This window comes from Diaporthe batatas (assembly GCF_019321695.1).
Source record: "Diaporthe batatas strain CRI 302-4 chromosome Unknown Contig00003, whole genome shotgun sequence".
NCBI classification, from domain to species: Eukaryota; Fungi; Ascomycota; class Sordariomycetes; order Diaporthales; family Diaporthaceae; genus Diaporthe; species Diaporthe batatas.
This window is the reverse complement of record NW_025408550.1, coordinates 6,810,500-6,827,845: the sequence shown is the minus strand read 5'-3', so window position 1 is coordinate 6,827,845 and position 17,346 is coordinate 6,810,500. Positions and strand designations below refer to the sequence as shown.

The 17,346-nt window shown below is 55.5% G+C and overlaps 5 protein-coding genes across 5 annotated transcripts; 3 read left to right on the top strand and 2 right to left on the bottom strand.

Annotated features, from left to right (window-relative positions):
• The first annotated feature begins 833 nt into the window (after window positions 1-833).
• KVR01_003732 (uncharacterized protein) lies at window positions 834-6,283 on the top strand. The gene is made up of 2 exons (XM_044789576.1): window positions 1,422-1,850; window positions 2,064-6,283. The coding sequence occupies exon 2, from the start codon at window positions 2,762-2,764 to the stop codon at window positions 4,448-4,450; it is 1,689 nt and encodes a 562-aa protein (XP_044648747.1). The 5' UTR covers window positions 1,422-1,850; window positions 2,064-2,761; the 3' UTR covers window positions 4,451-6,283.
• A 1,331-nt stretch (window positions 6,284-7,614) lies between these two features.
• Window positions 7,615-10,890, top strand: KVR01_002527 (uncharacterized protein; the record flags this gene model as incomplete). The annotated part of the gene is made up of 1 exon (XM_044784056.1): window positions 7,615-10,890. The coding sequence occupies one exon, from the start codon at window positions 7,615-7,617 to the stop codon at window positions 10,888-10,890; it is 3,276 nt and encodes a 1,091-aa protein (XP_044647542.1).
• A 171-nt stretch (window positions 10,891-11,061) lies between these two features.
• KVR01_003815 (uncharacterized protein) lies at window positions 11,062-13,332 on the bottom strand. The gene is made up of 2 exons (XM_044781916.1): window positions 12,484-13,332; window positions 11,062-12,338 (listed from the first exon to the last, which is right to left on the bottom strand). Exons 1-2 carry the CDS (start codon window positions 12,772-12,774, stop codon window positions 11,817-11,819), a joined length of 813 nt encoding a protein of 270 aa, XP_044648830.1. The 5' UTR covers window positions 12,775-13,332; the 3' UTR covers window positions 11,062-11,816.
• Window positions 13,333-13,627: 295 nt separating this feature from the next.
• KVR01_003930 (uncharacterized protein) lies at window positions 13,628-17,239 on the bottom strand. Its single transcript, XM_044792652.1, has 2 exons — window positions 17,067-17,239; window positions 13,628-16,979 (listed from the first exon to the last, which is right to left on the bottom strand). The coding sequence occupies exons 1-2, from the start codon at window positions 17,067-17,069 to the stop codon at window positions 16,221-16,223; spliced, it is 762 nt and encodes a 253-aa protein (XP_044648945.1). The 5' UTR covers window positions 17,070-17,239; the 3' UTR covers window positions 13,628-16,220.
• On the top strand, window positions 14,150-15,967 carry KVR01_003357 (uncharacterized protein; the record flags this gene model as incomplete). The annotated part of the gene is made up of 1 exon (XM_044782334.1): window positions 14,150-15,967. One exon carries the CDS (start codon window positions 14,150-14,152, stop codon window positions 15,965-15,967), a length of 1,818 nt encoding a protein of 605 aa, XP_044648372.1.
• Window positions 17,240-17,346: the final 107 nt, after the last annotated feature.

Genomic DNA, 17,346 nt, shown 5'->3' with positions numbered 1-17,346 from the left:
CCGCCCGGCCTGCCGGCTTGGATCGGCGTTGTCAAAAGGTTAATGGAGCAACGAGGGAGAAAAACAGGGCCATCAGAGTCTTCGCGGTTGGCACGGCAAAACATCCGGTGCATTGATCTGTGCGCTTCGGGGGGCCAGTGTCTGATCAGGGCCCATGGAGACGGGACGAAACATCGGGCATGTCCTCAAATAGAACAAGACCATGACCTCGAATCTGCCAGCCTGCCAGTCTGCTTCCAAATCTTGCAGCCCTTCTGTGACAAGCACGCAACCTGCTCGCAGTCGTAGTCCCGGTTCCGTAGTTCATCCTGCCTCGGCCCTTGTCCATGCTTGGGTTAAGGCAGGGAGGGCGGGTATCCGTACTGTGAGGACTGAGAGAGACAGCTGTGGTCGTTGTGCCTGGGTGAAGATTTGTGGATGCCACTCGTCAGTCCAACAAGGGCGGCCCCTGATCCCGCCCCAGGGTGGGCACGCACGACTGGAGACAGCCCTTCCAAGGTTGGAAGGAACAAAGGCAAGACATGACCACGTCTTCTGGGCCCCAAGAGTGGTGTAGATCCCTGGGTCCCTAGGTCCCTAGGTCCCCTCGCCTGGCAGCCTGGTCCCCCGCGGCCAATGGCCGTGTACCCCTGCCGGGCGGGTACCTACCCGTCACGCGGGAGCTTGTGCTGGGCGCCTGTATCCAGCTGCCACGGCTACCTCTGCCCATGGCGAACGGTACCTCCGTGCTGTCCTTGCCCAGCTGGGTATTCCGAGGGACATTGTCCGTCTCGCCCTCAGCGTCACTCTCTCTCACCTTCTCCTTCTGCTCCTCCCTCTCCACTACCTGATAGCAGCAGGTCGGCAGGTTCAGAGGCATCACAACGGCCAGGTCCAGGTCCAGGGTCCAGGCCCAGGACAGGACAGGACAGGGTTGCTGTGTGCAGCTGGTGCTGGCTCCAAAAGTGGATCTTGTCTGGGACTCTCTTCTCTCTCTCTTCTACAACTCTACAACTGGGCTGTATGTACTTCGTACCGCCCCTGTCACTCCCTCGTTGCTCAGTCTTGGCCGTTAGCGGCCCACTTTGCCCGCTCGCGCAGAAAACCCGACCTCTGGCCGTCTTGATCTGGACTGTCCTGGACTTTGTGTCTTGTCCCGTCGAATTTTCCAAATCAGAAAGAAAAATCAAAATCAGAAAAAAATCCGCTGTATGACTAGTCTTACCCAAGGCACCTACTTACGCAGCAGGTAATAGGCACCAGCCTTCTCCGCCCCTCTGTCTTGCCTAGGTAGGTACCTATCTCTGCCCTGTGTCTAGCCCCCCGTCTCTATGCCCTGCCCCTGCCTGCTCCGCGTCCGTCGTCAAGCCCAGTCCAATTCGGACCACTCTGGGTCGGGCCCCCTTCGGGTGAGAGAAAAGAGTCAGAGGGAGGGAGGGAGATGCTCACTGCTCACTGCTCACTGCTCACTGCTGGGCTCTTGGTAATGTTTTCTATCCGCTCTCTCGGTCCACCAGAATTCCTTTCGCATCTCTTTCTTTCCCTTCCTTTCCCTCTCAAACGCCTTTGCTTCCTCTTCCCCTCGTCCTCCTCAACTCTCCTCCGCCTTCTCGCTAATCATGACTTCAAGGCCTGTGTCCCGCTCCCGGATTCTGTCCCTTCCCGGCTTCCCGTTCCATCTGTCTTCGCCTCTCCCTCTTTGATAAAACGACCTATACCCGCAGACTGGCTGGCCGACGCATACATATCTGCCCAGGATCTCCGGGTACATAGTACTTCCCTTGTACATCATCGGCCGAGGCCATTCTTCCCCCGTCGCCCTCCTAATTCCGCTCTACAACAGCCGTGCTCATACCTACAACCCCCTTAATGTATGTCCTGGTCACGCTATGCTCGGGTCACCGGGCCCCAATTCTGCGCGAGTCCTAGGTGTGGCCGCTGTTGGTCCTCCTCACAAAACTCACCGCATCGTGGCCGCCCCGTCCCCTACCCGGGACTGACCCATCCAGACAGACACTTCTCCGTCACTTGGTGCCATCCTCTTCGTACACACCCATACTAACCTCTGCTCTCTCCCACCCCAGTCTTGGCTCAGAATCCGGTTCCCACAAAAAAAATAAGTCTCGTTGCATTTTCTGGCGCCTCATTTGCTTTGGCGGTGTGGATGCAGCGCCCAAAACACATCACCTTGACCACTGGCCCCTGAGTGGCCCTGTCGCATAATCGCACTCGATCCAGCAACTCTACAGGGTGCAAATCTCGTACCGGACTCATCTTGGGCAACCGAACCCAAGCAAACCAGTGCCTCTCCGCCCACCTTCACAAGTCGACACATTCAGCGTCGACCTGCGCTCTGAGGCATGTTTGCGACACTGCACCACAATCACTTTCAGGCCACCATATCGAGCAACTATCCGATATCAAAATCTTCGTTCAGGCGTTGACTTTCACACCTACGCAGAGACCAACAGGGTTTTTTTTCTCCCTTTTTTGACTTCGCCCACAGGCCTAACGCTTGGTCGATTCGAGGGACAGAAGCTGTTATGTGCCCTTTGGTTGGTTTGCGATAGTATCAGAGATTTGGTCGCACATCATCACTATTTAATCCTGCTTCGTTGACAGCCTTTCGTCGTCTTGCCCAGTTATCGGCCCGACAAGCGCATCCCCGAAAGCAGTCACATTGGATCTCACGAATCATGACGAGCTAGTCAAGCGCTCCAAACCGTCTTCGATGAATTTTCAAGCCAACTAGTGTCTCATTGTACGACACGGTACCTTCGACATGGAGGCCATTGTCGAAGCTCTTGAGCAGCTATTGCCCAAGGGCATTGTCTTCGACTCACCTACCATCTATGCCGAAGTCGCCAAATTACCAGTCGTGCCACTTGAGGATATTCATCGCCACTGGAAGACATATACCAGAACGCACAAAAGTCTGCACGATCCCACTGCCTGTCGCCTCGAGAACTTTTGGTGGCATGTCTGGGGAAGCAACAGGAGAAATCTCAGCGGCAAGACCCTCGCACGTATATGGGAGCAGATCGCTTCCGGGCCAACCTTCGTTCCACTAAGAGGGCCACCAAACCGTTGGGAACCACCCCCCAAGCCTACACGGAGTATGCATGAGTCTGACTCGGCACAACCAGTCCAAGTCCATGCCGTAGGTAGCCAGACATCCGAGACACAGACGAGCATCGGAAAGGGGGCAATCTATGGATTGACACCGTCCTCGTCGAGACCCCCGCCAGCACACACAATTTTGAAGAAGCCTAGAGGGCCTTCAACTTCTGGCCCGAGACCGACTGCCCGATTCGTTGATGTCCCAGATTCAGAGGACGAAACGCCGCAGCAAGACGGAGGAGACAGTGCCGGCATTTCGACCAAGAAAAAAACCGACGTTCGTGCATCATCTAGCTCCATCTCACCGGCAAAGGTCGATAGGAAGACCGCGCCCAAAAAGTTTGTGGCGTCGTCTGCTGCGTCGAAGAGACGACCCGTCTTGCCAAGAAGACAGAGCTCGCAATCGTCGACCGGTTCTGCGACTGCTTCTGACCCTAGTCCACGGGATGCAGCTTCTGCGTCGAGAAACTTTTCTAGCCAACAGTCGTCCAACTTGAGTAGCAGAGACTCTAGCCCATCAAAACGACAGAACGGCTCGGGCCTGCCGTCACACACGGCAGGGTTGGCATCTCGCTCCAGAGCGTCTGGGAAGAATCCCCAGGTCCTTGGTTCTGGGAGAGAGTCTACATCAGCAAGCAGCCAGGACGCCAATTTTCAAGGCGGGTTGCGGAAATCAGCCCCAACAAGCACGCTGTCGCCAGCGTCCAAGGGCGTCAGCTGTCAGCCAAATCTGCCTCAATCCCAGGGCGCTCCAGGAGAAATTACGAATGCGAAAGTGCTTGGAAAGCGCCCAGAATTGGTTGCCTCGCCTTCCGGGAGAAAGGTTCCTACACGACAGGGCATCATATTGGGTGATTATGATGGGCGATTAGGGATGCAAAGGTCGCCGCCACGATCCGTACCGCAGTCCATGCAACCTACCGCGAGTGCTGGCAATCCAGCTGGCACGATCGAAACGAGCCGACGGAGGGGTGCGCAACAAGACAAACCGCGGGACTGCAATGGGCAGGGTGATGCGGCCAGCTCCAGTGCTGCACCCAAGATGGCCCGGTCGAGATCAAATAACGAATCAAAGCGGACGAGCTCCGGTGGTCTCAAATCCTCGAGCGTCGTGGGGCTGTCGAATATTGCCGTTGCTGGAGGTTTTGACTTTGAGACCCCCAAAGCACGCCCTTCGAAGGATGACTTGCCGCCCCTTGGAGCAGACCAACCTGACATTCGAGCATCATCTCTCCTCGACTCGCGATTAACACCGACGGAGCCTAGTCCAAACCCCCCACCACCACTGGGCCGATCCAAATCCCAGTTGACACTTGTGCTGGAGCGAGAAAAAGCGAAGAATAAAAGATAGGCCCGGAACTGGTCCTGGAATGTCGACGCGGCACATATAGTCACACGGCTACCGGCTGCAAGGGCCCTTGGAGACCGATCTCGACTGATCTCCAACCGAGACTGCATTGATACTGGCGTTTGTTCATACTCCTGAAGATCAGATTTTGATCAGTCATGGACGGGCGAGTCGCCCTGCCATTTATTTACACAAGGCGCATTGTACAATATGTATTCCAACAGGCAGACTTGGAATAAGTCTGGCATCATATCCCCCGGGGTTACTAGACTCGGTAAGCCTTCACAGGCAACATGCATTATAGGGGAATTCTGGCAATGTAATCAGAATGATGCCACCTCATCTCAGCTTGAACAGTGCAAACGCAAACAGGAGGGTGAAGGGCCGGGAGAAATCGACAGCATGTACCTCTCTCTGTACGAGCACATACCCGTCAAGCCATGGTCAGCCTTGTGTATGCCAGGGAGTTATCTCTCTTGTTCACCAGCTGCCCCTTCATCAGGTATGAGAGATGTGCTGGGACCCGAGAAGCGGTTGTTGGCTGCTAGCTACTGCTGCGTATGATGCTGTAACAAAGACCTCTCCGCGGACGGAGGAACGGTCATCTTACCCCTTACTAGGCGGTAGATAGATGCATTAACCCAGACGCGCCTCGGTCCATAATGGCGAGAGCTGGCCAAGCTAGGTGAGAGCATACTGTTGTACCCCTTGCTCCCGCCCAGGTGCCGCCTCTCTCCCCCGGCCACAGGTCCCGTTGGGGGCAGGGGGCAGGGGGCTTGAGAAGGGTTCCAGTGTTGGTGACCGGCTGGTCGTCTTTGCAACGCCTAGTGTATGTGAAGTACCTACACTGCAACTTACTAAGGATGCCTCCCCCCACACACACGCACACACAACGAAAACCCGTTGTGGATTTGTGTGTGTGTGTGTGTGTGTGTGTGTGTGTGTTGTTTAGATGTGCAGGGTATGTGCTTCAGCAGGGTGTCGTCGAAGGATTCACGCCACCCAGGGAAGCGAAACCTTAAAGGGCTTCCCTCACTGGGCCTGGGGCTCTTGGGAGGGTTGCAGTTGGCACTGGGGAGCTTGGTGAGCATGGGTGTTGTGGAGGTTGCACGTGGGATGGTGCAACTTGGTGGAGGGCAGGCCGGGGAGGGGACGGAACGGATGTTTGACCACCACCACCACCACCAACCCCCACTCCTTATTACCCAGGTACTTAAGTACTTAGACAGCAGCCCCGGCAGGGTGGCTGCTGCCAGCTGGGCTGGACACCCCCACGTCCTGGGGCGGACAAGTTTGTTGGAGGGGTTGGGACTTGGGGAGTTCCCCCACGCTTATGTTATGTCACCTACTTAAGTACACAGTGCACCGAAGTCCTCCGTCGGCCGATACTCCCTCTATACAAGTGCTCTCCACTGGTGTGGGATGTTTGGATTTGTTATCTTCTTTGTTGTCCTTTGGTTGAGATCAAGTAAGATCTCTGAGCCTCGAAACTCCCTACGAACACATGGTTTCTACATTGTCAATTTAACCGCTCTCTGGAACAGAGATACGGCTACAACTGCAAGTTGCTTTTGTGGCTTGTCAACCTTCGCGGGCATTGGCTGCCGCTGTTTACAGTCCCAAGCTTTCCGTGATTCTTTCCAGCTTTCATAAAAACAGTCTTTTGAATAGATTGATCAATGAGTTCTACGATCAAGACATTCAGAACTGTCTCTTTTCATTTGTCAGTAGTCATTTTCTGTTGTCTAGGACAATGGTCCTCCTTCACATGCCTATAATGTTGTGTATGTAACCAGACAGACATATTGCGGGCCATTTCATCACCTCCATATACCAGTAGTCTCTCATTGAGCCTAGTAATCAAGAAAAATCCTAATGTGTTTTTACTAGGTTGCCAAGGAATTTGCGGAGTTCGCTGTCTTACGGTCTTTTGTTTAGGTGCGAGCCCGATTTCCTACTGGGAGATACTCGGGTGCTTGTTCTGATGTCTAAGGAGAATTGGACTCAAGCCCTTGAGTGAAGTTACAGTGAAATATATGCCAAGACGTATAACTGACATGTAGATGTTTTCTTTTACCCTTTACCCAAGTCTCGTCAGCCTATATATCATATATACCCAACTAGGTTTACAGGAAGCATGACTTAATCTTCTCTGTTTCTATGATAAATACATTCTGATGGAACACAAAGATCGTTTTTTTCTGTGCATTTGGATTGGAGGTGCTGGACTCTGGTAAATAGTCCATGGTTTGCATTGCAGATTGACACTAGTTGACAGCCCTGGAGCTTCACAATTCAGCTCGAAACGGCCGTTTACTGTGCAGCATCTCTCCCCAGCAGAACGATCACATTCCTTGAAAGGACTTACAATTCCCAGATATAGATACTTCATCATCATGTAGGTGAAATTTTACTCGCTATGATGAAGTGTTGAGCAACCCTGGATAAAGAGAAAATGGTGCATGGCTAGATCTACAATTGGCAGTTGGCCAACACCATACTTGCTTTTTATGAGGCATTGAATGCCAGTCTCTCGAGGTACAGCACACCTGGTTCGAGTACAACAGCATCACTGTACTTGCCCTCTTCTTCTTCTCAGAATAACATGTTGTAATTAGTAGAGCAGGGACATCCAAGCGAGCTTCAAACTGAGACCACTGAATCTCTCTCATATCGGTGCAGGAATAACATCATCCTGGCCTGGCCCACGTTGTTCCTTCTGTGCGCTTGCTATGACTACCACACTTGATGAAGGCATGATGATCGATGCCCCAGGGTACTCATGTAGGAGAAGGCTCGTTCGGATTCTGGCTAGTCCTCACAAGTACAGGCTGCTCCTTCCCAGTGCGAGATTCCTCAGGCAGGAATCACCTCACGGAAGTCACTTCCAATCTTTTATCGTGTATGCTGATGACCCTGACCATGTTGCATCACCGCCTGACAACACATGGCTATTTTCGAATCACAAGTCACATTCCGAGCTTTGACGTTTTAGTTATCTATCACCGGATTTTCCTTGCCGTGAACAACGACCTTGGCATCAATCCTCGAAATTGCCATCGCTGCAAAACCTCAACTTGTCTAATCGAATATCTCTGCTGTTACTTGCCCCTGATCGCGTACCCTCATACATTTGACCCATGAAAGTCACCAAGGCCTTCTGATCAATGCTTCGCAGACATAATATCAACTCCAAGTCGGACCTTCATCGCCGCAAATCAATAGCCTCGGTTCGCGGCGTCCATCTCGAGCACATTGACTCTGTAGTAGCTCAGAGGGACGCACAGACTGCGGCAATGGAGGCTTTCTCCAGAGCCCTCACCCGCCAGTCTGCTGAAAGGGCCCTGTTCCCTCCCCAGCCGACGGGAAGCAACAAGGAGAATACGAGCCCCGCTGGACTGTCGCGGTGTGGCAGCACAGCAAGTCTTCGCAACGCACACGGCAGAACGGGTCTTGAGCGGAGACAGAGCGTTCGCTTCATTGGCCCCGAGACTCGTCTCCAGACACGCCCGTCTCATGCCAGCATGCGCGCAGCTGCCCCTGGCCCACCGGAGATACCGGCTCGTCGCCCTATTCACCGATCCCAGAGCACTCAAAGCATCAGCTACGTACAGCGTCCAGTACTTCGCGATGCCGGAAACATGCCACTGCCCGATCGCACCTCGTCCGTTGGCAAGACATTAATGACACCGGAGGCTGTAAAACTCGGGCTGAGCCAGGCTTGTCTTCAGGCGTTGACTCCAGACTATGAGAAGTACACACCGGAGGATGACATTGCATCCATGCCTTCGTCCTACCGGCGCATCCGCAAGACGCGTTCCACTCACACGATGAGAGCTACCATGAGAGGGAGTGTCGATGGGAGATCCGGGAAAACCCAGGGAGTATCACCCCAAAACACGAAGTCGACGGCACAACACAAGCAGATTGTGTCTGGAACACTGTTCCCTCGGCCCCAATTCCTGAGAAGGAGGGACAACATTTCCATACCAGCAACACCAAATTTGAGAGCAGCTAAGTCGATGAGTTTTTTGAAGCCCCGGCGAAGTCGCTCAGAGAAGAGATCAAGCATCAATAAACCCATCGGTGGCTCGTCGTCTCCACCCTTCGACGCACAAGACCCCTCATCTTCTCACATGATATCCAAGCCCTCAAGGGTGTTTGGATCCAGATGTGGAGAAAATCAACAGTCACTCCCAAAGACATTGAGAGGTAGTAGTGCAGACACTGAACTACCTTCTGGAGGGGCAAGTGCAAGCTTGGGCCGAAGCCGATCCGGAAGTTTGAGAAATAGAGCTCGCAAAGTCTCCACCTCACTCAAAACAAGGCTCAAGAATCTCTTCATCAACAAGAGCGAAGAGGGAGCTGGGCTACCAGCACAGCAGATCGAGGCCCAGAGGACACATGTGTCCGAGGTATGTGATGAGAATCCTTGGGTGGCTACCCTGCCCGAGCAGGAGCATTACCGTGAGCGGAGCTCTCTGTCGAAAGTCTCGACTCGAATCCCTTTCCTACATGCGGTTCCCTCTCACGAACGACTACATTCGCGGAGGGGAAGCATAGATAGTGGCAGAAGCACGACTGGACAGGACCCGGATGAAAAGTCGCGGGTGACAAGTTGGGCCAGTACGGACACAGATACTGTCATCGCACGCCGCACGGAAGAGGGCACAGAGGAGTGGGAGAAGCAGCGACTCTGGATGATCAACGAACATGGTATGCGGAATTTTTCGCCGCCATCAGGATGTCCAATGATTGGGCTTCAGACCATCACATCCCAAGAAGAGCTGGCTGCTCCTCCAGCTCTTCAGGGCCTGCCCCCTGGAGCGACAGTGGACAGTCAGCGCGTCTACTCAGCCCTGATAAAGAAAATGAACGAAACCAAGCAACTCGCCGGGATTGTGGAGCAACAGCGGAAGTCAAGCGACGGATCAGACCCTTTCCGCACACTATCACCTTCAAGCAGCGATCGTAGCAGCGACAACGGTGACACCGTCGCCTCAACCGAAGCATATGTCCCACGAAGAATAGTCCCCACCTCGGGAAGAGAAGCAGAGGACCATCCTAGGTGCGAAGGGGCCGATTCGGAAGGGTCGGCTTCGACGAATCACAGAATCACGCAAAGGATCTCGGATGATCGCTGGAGCCTGTCTCCTCCAATCCACCTCACCCCGCAAGGGCAACGGTCCGAAGTTGCAAGCACCATCATTGACCGAGGCTCTGCTTTTTTCGGAAGCCCAACATCTCATTTGTTTCGTACAACCAGCCCCTACAGACGATCGCTTCAGCAAGCCATGCGTGCCGAGAGGGAACAAGGTCGCTGTCAAGACACCGCCGAGGGGGATGTTGAGACGACTGCACTGGGGAAGAAACTTGATGCGACCGCCAAGGTAGCTTACTCCGAGAGCAATTACTCGTCGGATACCCTCATCCACAAGACGAATGTGAGTCAAGGGGGTCATGGTTCGCAGCATCCCAACATGTCGGACTCACGGGAAGAAGCAACTGTCTTACAGAGTACACCAACGTATCGGCCCACAGGAGAGCGCCAGGTTTCCACAGCAAGCTCATTGGGATGGAAGACATGGCTTTCTGCGGACATTGCCAAGCTGGAGTCTTCTCCCACCAGGGTAAGCGGACAATCACCAGAGGTCGAGTACAGGATCCCGACCATGCCGAGATCTCTTGGGCATGGGCATGTTCGAGAAGCTGCTCAGACGGACACTAATGAAGAGGATGAACAAAATTCAAAACCTATTGTCCGTATTCCAACCAGCTCGACAACACCTCTGAGTGCCATTGATTCGAATGTGGTCAAGCTTAGCCCTCAGCAGCGCTCAGTCATGCGTGCATCCACGCCGCCTGCAGCTGACCTACGCAAAAGCCAGTTTCATCTTGCCGTGGGGCACAGTATTCCGGCGTCGTCATCTCGTGATGGCGAAGTTTCAAATGTCTTTGGCGAAGCCGCGTCAAGGCCGCCAGAATCACCCGCGGAGGAGACGAGACCAAGCTGGAACAAGCCGGCCGCCGAGCCGCGAACACCTCTTCGGGGACAAGCTGTCAGACAAAGCCAATCTCTTGCTGGCCTCAAGAGTAACAGCAGAATCGGGGAACCGCAGACGGGATCGCCGCAGCCGCCAGCCTCTTCCACGATTCGGCTGATGCGGAAGCCAGAAAGTAAGCTGGCGCCAGATGCCATGTCGGCGGCATCCACTCCAGGGTTCACTGGTGTATTTGAGCGCCAATTTGGGTCCCTTGGCCACCACCAACTGGACGGCCAGCTTATGGAGAAAGAGAACCAAGTGCCTCATCACGATGATGGGCACAAGCATTCCCCGCACACGAAAGGCCATTTCAGGGGTAGCAAGGCGATGGTGGATCTCTTCCTCAGCAGCCGCAGGAGACAGGGAATTAGTGATGGCGATGGAGCCGCATTTATTTGAGGCCTGCTGAGATGATGGTCTCGACGTAGCCTGCCGAACGTTTAGAGTGAACAGATTATATTGGTGTGAGCCTACATGTATTAAGTGGAGGACCTGGCCGTGATATGGCTTTTGAGGAAGCACCTAGGGGCTGGAGGGCCAGGTTGGAAAGCAGTGTTAAGTCGCTTCAATGCCGGCCTACCCATATTCATGTGTTTATCGGTGGCTTAACCCTGGTAGCAGAAATAGCAAGACAAGTCGAGGGCATACGAACACGCTCCTTTATTCAAACATTACCCACTTGAAGAGTGTGTCGTCAAGGACGTAGTGCTACAGCACTTGCTAGTATCAGAGCCGGCGTCGAGTAACAATACGTGGTCAGCGGAGAATCTGGCATTTGAATCTGCGCTGGACAATGACTGCAACAAGCTTCAACAGCACCTCTGGTTTTTGAGGGCTCAGGGGATATTTGTCCGGCGTGGCACAAAAGCACGACCACATTAGCACAGCAGCTCTTTTGTCCCCGAGCCAGCTTCTCAACTCCTAGAAACGCCTGTCCTTTCCGTTATATGTACGAGCCCTACTTCGGGTGGTTCTCCCTGCCTCTGTCTCGTGTGTTTCTGTTTCTGTAACTGTACTTGATGGGTCGTTACGACACGGCCCTCTCTCTGTGATGAGTTTATGCGGGAACAAGAGTGAAAAAGAGGAAAAGAAAACGTGAAAAAAATATGACGTTCATGTATGTATGTGAAAACAACCAATGTCTCCAGCCCGTTCTGTCTTTGACGCCCTAGCCTCTGTGGCTGTGGATAAAGTGAGACATGCCGCGCCGTGGGGATCGGGGAAAAACAACAAAAAAAAAAAAAAACGAAGGGCCAACATGGTGACAAGATTTTTGGCTCGCAGACTTCTGGCAATGGCGACGTCCTGACGCCTGCCTGGTCTTCTCATGTTGGCCCGGAGTGTGAATGATGCGAGTGATGGGTAGCTTTGCTCTTGCCCTTGCGCTTTTGCTTCGCGTAGACCAGGCCGCAGGCGTTACACAGGATCTCACCGTCGGGCCCCTTGCGCCACTCCGGGGTGTCGGTGCGGCCGCACTTCCAACAGGACAAGGCGGCGTCGGCCTCGCTGTTGCTGCTCGGCGCGCGGTGCGGGTGGGTGCGGTGATGGTCGTGGTGATGGTGCGAGTGGTGGTGACGCAGGGACTTGGAGCCCGAGTGCAGGCGCTTGAAGGCGTCGTCGCGCTGGTTGGCGTCGGGGCGGGTCTTGCGCTTCCTCGCGGCGCGCAGGCCGTGATGCCTGATGGCGGAGATGCTGCCGACGCCGCGGGAGATGTCGCTGGACAGCTGGGTCATGAACAGGATGTCGCCGTCGCTCATTACTGGGATGGGACGCTGCCCCATGAAGGACTCATGATTGCCTATTATGGAGCTGGTGAAGTCCAGCAGGTGTTTTGTGCTCCGATGGATCTGGATCGATTGTCAGCAATGAGGACTGCAGCTGGCGCAGGGGGCACGTGATAGCCTTTTTCTTTTCTTTTTCTTCTTTTGTTCTTTTAAGTGACGTGGGGCACCAAGTCATAGTGCAACACAATACAATATATAGAGTACTCACGGTGAAGAGGTTCTCAGCTATATTTGAGTCACTGATCCAGAACTGGTGGTTCTCTGTGGGCCGTATGCCCGAGGTGGTATCGACCCATCTTGCGACTTGTGATATGACACTCTCGACGGCGGCGGGGCGGGGGGAGACCGGGGCAGGCCCCTCTTCGTCGATGGAGGGCAGCGGATCAGAGCCGACAGCTGCGGGCGGTGGGGGCTCGGGCTGTGGCTGTTGTTCCTGATCCTGCTGCTGCTGCTGCTGTGGCGGGGCGGCTGGGCGGATTGGTAGGGGGAATGAAGACATATATGTATGTGGCTCATGAAGGGGGCGTGCGGCTCCGGGGCTCACTCAACCACGGCCTCAAGTCAAACTGGCGCGGCACGAGCCGACCGACAGGCGTCGTGCGCGTATGCTGGGATTGTGGGGGCCCCTTGAAGGACCTGGCAAGCCTGGTTGGTGTACCTCACCTCGGCAGATCTGGTGGAGGAGCAGATGGGGGGACTCAAAGGTCACGATCAATTTGCTGGGGAAGGGAGGTAGAGATCGGGCAGAAGGTGAGAGATCGAGAAAAGAAGGGGGAGAGGAGGATTACGGAGTGGTCAGAGTAGTTAGAGTAATAGTAGTTAGATCAATCAGACTTTGGACGGACTTGAAGTACTCCGTACCACCAGGCTGACAGGCTGATCAGTCGGTTCAGTTGGGCCAAAATGCCTTTGGGGAAATGCCAGGACCAAGAGGCAAAGGCTTGATGGCAAATCCTCGATGGCAAATCGAAAGGGTCTAGAATCTCTAGACTGTCTGTCGACTTTTGCAAGCCCATCAGCGTCCCGCTAGCGTTGGGTGGCAAAAGGTCTACCACAGGTATGTGCAGTTGCAGTGTAGGCGGGCGGAGGTCTTACCCCGGACCGCAGACAGGCCTGACAGGAAGGACCCTTATTACATATTTACATCAAGGGTCCATCACGTTGCAGCTGGCCTAGCGCCAACCTGGTTAGGCTGGCGGGCTGTGGGGACGGACGCTGCTGCATCTGCCAGGTATGAGTGGCCAGCCGGCTGGGCCTGGGCGCGGGCTGATGAATGGCGTTTCGGTCCCTCATGGGAAAGATGGGAATTGCTGTCCAGACAGCCTGACTGCCAGGCCTTCCAGCCGCTGCTACCACATAGTACACCACTGTGTACCAGGGCACGGCACTTCCCCGTCCTGCCGTCAGGTCACAAGAGCACTCGTGCGAGGGGGTGGCCCTGGTGCCCCTTGCAAGCCCCTTGCCCTGGTGCCCTGGGCAGAGAGGTGCCTGCCCGCCTGCAGGGGTATCAACCGCCCACTGGCCCGACTGTTGACTGGCTGCGGGCACTACGCATGTTGGTGCAGGCAGGCCCAGGAACCGCATGCTGTGGTGCTCAGGTCACACGGCCGCCCTCCAAGAGCTCTTATCGGCCGACATGGGCCCCGCGTGCGTCATGCCAACCCCCCCCCCCAATGCCACCTCCTGCTGCCGTCCATGCTTCAACATCTCCCCTTTGACTGATTCAGGTCTGGCTGACCACTGCTGGGACCATGGATGACCAGACACGTGCTTGAACGCGGAAGCATAACAAACAGCTTCACCCGTCTTCCAACGCCTCCCACCGCACCCACACCCCACAGCGGCGTGCAGCTGCAGACGCCCAAACGCCCAACATGATATCCAGCACCCTCCTCGCTGGCGGCCTGCTCGCGGCTGCCGCCCACGCCATGCAGCCCAGCGCTGCGAAGCCCGTCGCCGCCCCCATGCGCGACCTCCAATGGGCACAGCTCAACTTCCTGCACACCACAGATACCCATGGCTGGCACGGCGGCCACCTGCAAGAGTCCCAATACTCGGCCGACTGGGGCGACTATGTCTCCTTCGCCCATCACATGCGGAACAAGGCCGACGAGCAGGGCGTCGACCTGCTTGTTGTCGATACCGGCGATCGCGTCGAGGGCAACGGCCTGTACGACGCCTCCCGGCCCAAGGGGCAGTACACATATGACATATTCAAAGAACAGGACGTCGATATCATCTGTACCGGCAATCACGAGCTCTACCTGCATGATACCGTCGCCCGTGAATGGAACCAGACCGTGCCCAACTTCAAGGACACCTATCTGGCCTCCAACCTGGACTACCTCGACCCAAATACCGGCCACGCCGTGCCCATGGCGCCGAGGTACAAGAAGTTCCAGACCAAGAACCAGAACCTAACCGTCGTGGCCTTTGGCTTCCTGTTCGACTTCACAGGCAACGCCAACAACTCCATCGTCCAGCCCGTTTCCAAGACCATCAAGGAGGAGTGGTTCCAGACCGCCATAAGGGAGAAGCCTGATGTCTTTGTCGTCATCGGGCACATCGGCCTGCGCATGGACGAGATCAAAAAGATATACAGCGAGATTAGGAAGCAAAACTGGTTCACACCAATCGCCTTCTTCGCTGGCCACGCCCATGTCCGCGACGCCATCACCTTGGACGCCAAGACTTTTGGAATCGCGAGTGGGAGGTACTTTGAGACCATCGGGTGGATGTCCATCGACGGTATTGCAAAGAAGTCAAAGGATGTGGAGACGACCGCCGTGTCTTTCAGCAGGAGGTACATCGACAACAACCTCCTGGGCCTCTACCACCACACGGGGCTGAACGAGTCCACATTCCCCACAGTCCATGGACGCAATGTTAGCAAGCAGATCGCCAAGGCCCGGACGGCTCTGGACCTGGACCAGAAGTTTGGCTGCGCGCCTCAGGACTACTGGATGGCTAGGACAAAATATCCCAGCAACGATAGCGTCTTCACGTTGCTTGACCAACAGGTACTGCCTGACATTATCGTGAAAGAGTCACGGAAAGACATCCCAAGGCTTGCTATCATCAACACGGGAGCAATCCGTTTCGACATTTTCAAGGGCCCTTTTACCCTTGACACCACCTACATCGTCTCTCCATTCCAAAGCAAGATGACATATATACCCGAAGTGCCTTACACTATCGCAAAGAAGGTGCTGCCCCTGTTGAACAACCAGGGTCAGATCCTCGACCAGCCCGCCTTCGACTCGAGGATGATGGGCCCCCCCGAGCAGTGGCACATCACCGAGGACATCGTCTACCCGAGCCCGGCCGCTGCGCAAAGTATGCTGTATGGCGATGGACAGAAGCCGTTGGGTGACGCCACAGACGAGCCGGACCTTGTGAGTGGGTACACGACAAAGGACGACGTTGGGACTGATGGCGACGATGCCGTGCACGCCCCAATCAACTTCTACACACAGCCAAACTGCATCCAAGCTGATATTGGTATGCCGCCAGAAGGCGCACCAGAGACAGTGGACCTGGTGTTTACTGACTTTATCACGCCCTGGGTCCTGATGGCTTTGAAGTTCAGTGGCGGCGATTACAACGAGACGCATGTCCAACTGTGGGACGAGGCTCCCTTCACGGACATGCTGGCCAAGTGGGTCAAGGAGAATTGGGACGATAAGTGCTAAGCGCCGGAGAGCCCGCCAAGTTTTTATTTACGGTCGCAATACTCGGAGAATTGTGTACACTGGGGGAGGACACGGCGTATGGGACATGGTCGTATATCTTGACACACAGAATGGAGTACGTACATTAGCATCGTGATTTTGGAAATGGTAATTTAGAAATTCATTGACCCTGAGAACCACCGACTCCGGAAAATGCAAATTGTAAGGTGAAAATGAGCACCGAATACCTAGAGGCCTCCTCCTAAAGGCCTTGTCAGAACTGATCGAGCAGTTTTCTCCTCCTGCGATCTATCAGTTCCTCCTGCACCTCGTCTACGGTCGGGAGCTCCCAGCCCCTCCCGTCGCCGGCGTCACCAGGTAGCGGCTCCCAGTCCGGCGGCACATCCTTCTTGCCCGTCTTGGCCAGGTTCTCAAAGGCCGCGGCCTCCTTGGCCTGCTCGTAGGCCAGCAGCTCGTCGTCCTCCTCGTCGGGGGCGTAGCCGTAGTAGGCGGCGTCGACGGCCTTGCGCAGGTCGTCCCTCGCCTCGAGCGGCCTGTCGCCGTCGCCCCGGGCGTCGGACCTCGCCTTCGCCGCGGCCTCGAACAGCTCCTTGACGCCGGGCAGCTCCCTCGCCCGGCCAAAGTACTTGTACCCCTTGTTCCCCACGCCCGGGATCTCCCTCCCCTGCTCGTCGTACATCTTGCCGCCGCCGCCGCCGCCCCTCATGTAGTTGGGCCCGCCCAGGTTCCGGATCTGCACCTCCCACATGTACTTCTCGCGCATGAGCTTGTTGATCTCGTCGTTGACGTCGCGGATCTGGTAGTCGCTCAGGGCGGGGTCCTGCACGCGCGAGACCTTGCGGCTGATCTCCTTGAGCACCTGGCCGCGCCACTTTTCGCAGTTCGGGATCGAGTCCTGCTCCGTGATGAGCTTTGGCCGCCGCGTCCGGCCGGCGTCGATGATTCCTAGGTCCGCGGCCTGGGCCTCGCGGAAGCGGAAGAGCATCGACTGCGCTTTTTCTGAGTTTCGCGCCTGTGTGGAGAGAGGGTTTGGTTAGCTGGGGAGCCTGTTCGCATTGCGTGGGGAGGGGGGGGAGGGTTCGTTTGTGTAGGGACATACCATCTTCAGAGTCTCTCCGGGTGTGGATGGTGAAGAGAGGAGATAATGGGCGGGGAGGTCGGTCGGCGGTCTATGTGTATGGGCTGTAGGAATGGGAGTGGTGGGCTGTGGGCTGTGGGCTTGCAGGAAGAAGGGCGGGCAGTCGCATGCATTCCATCTCAGCCTTGCAAAGCTGCTGTGGAGTAAATAATTGCTGGCCATTCGGAGAGCAGCCAGGTCAGTAGGTGGGGTGCCCGTTAGCGCCGTCCTTCAGCCTCGAGCGAGCCCACACGTCCTGTGC

Coding starts and splice junctions, on each gene's coding strand:
- KVR01_003732 (XM_044789576.1), top strand. CDS start 2,762: ATGGAGGCCATTGTCGAAGCTCTTGAGCAGCTATTGCCCAAGGGCATT.
- KVR01_003815 (XM_044781916.1), bottom strand. CDS start 12,774: ATGTCTTCATTCCCCCTACCAATCCGCCCAGCCGCCCCGCCACAGCAG. Junction 12,339..12,483: donor TAGCTGAGAACCTCTTCACC/GTGAGTACTCTA, acceptor CAATCGATCCAG/ATCCATCGGAGCACAAAACA.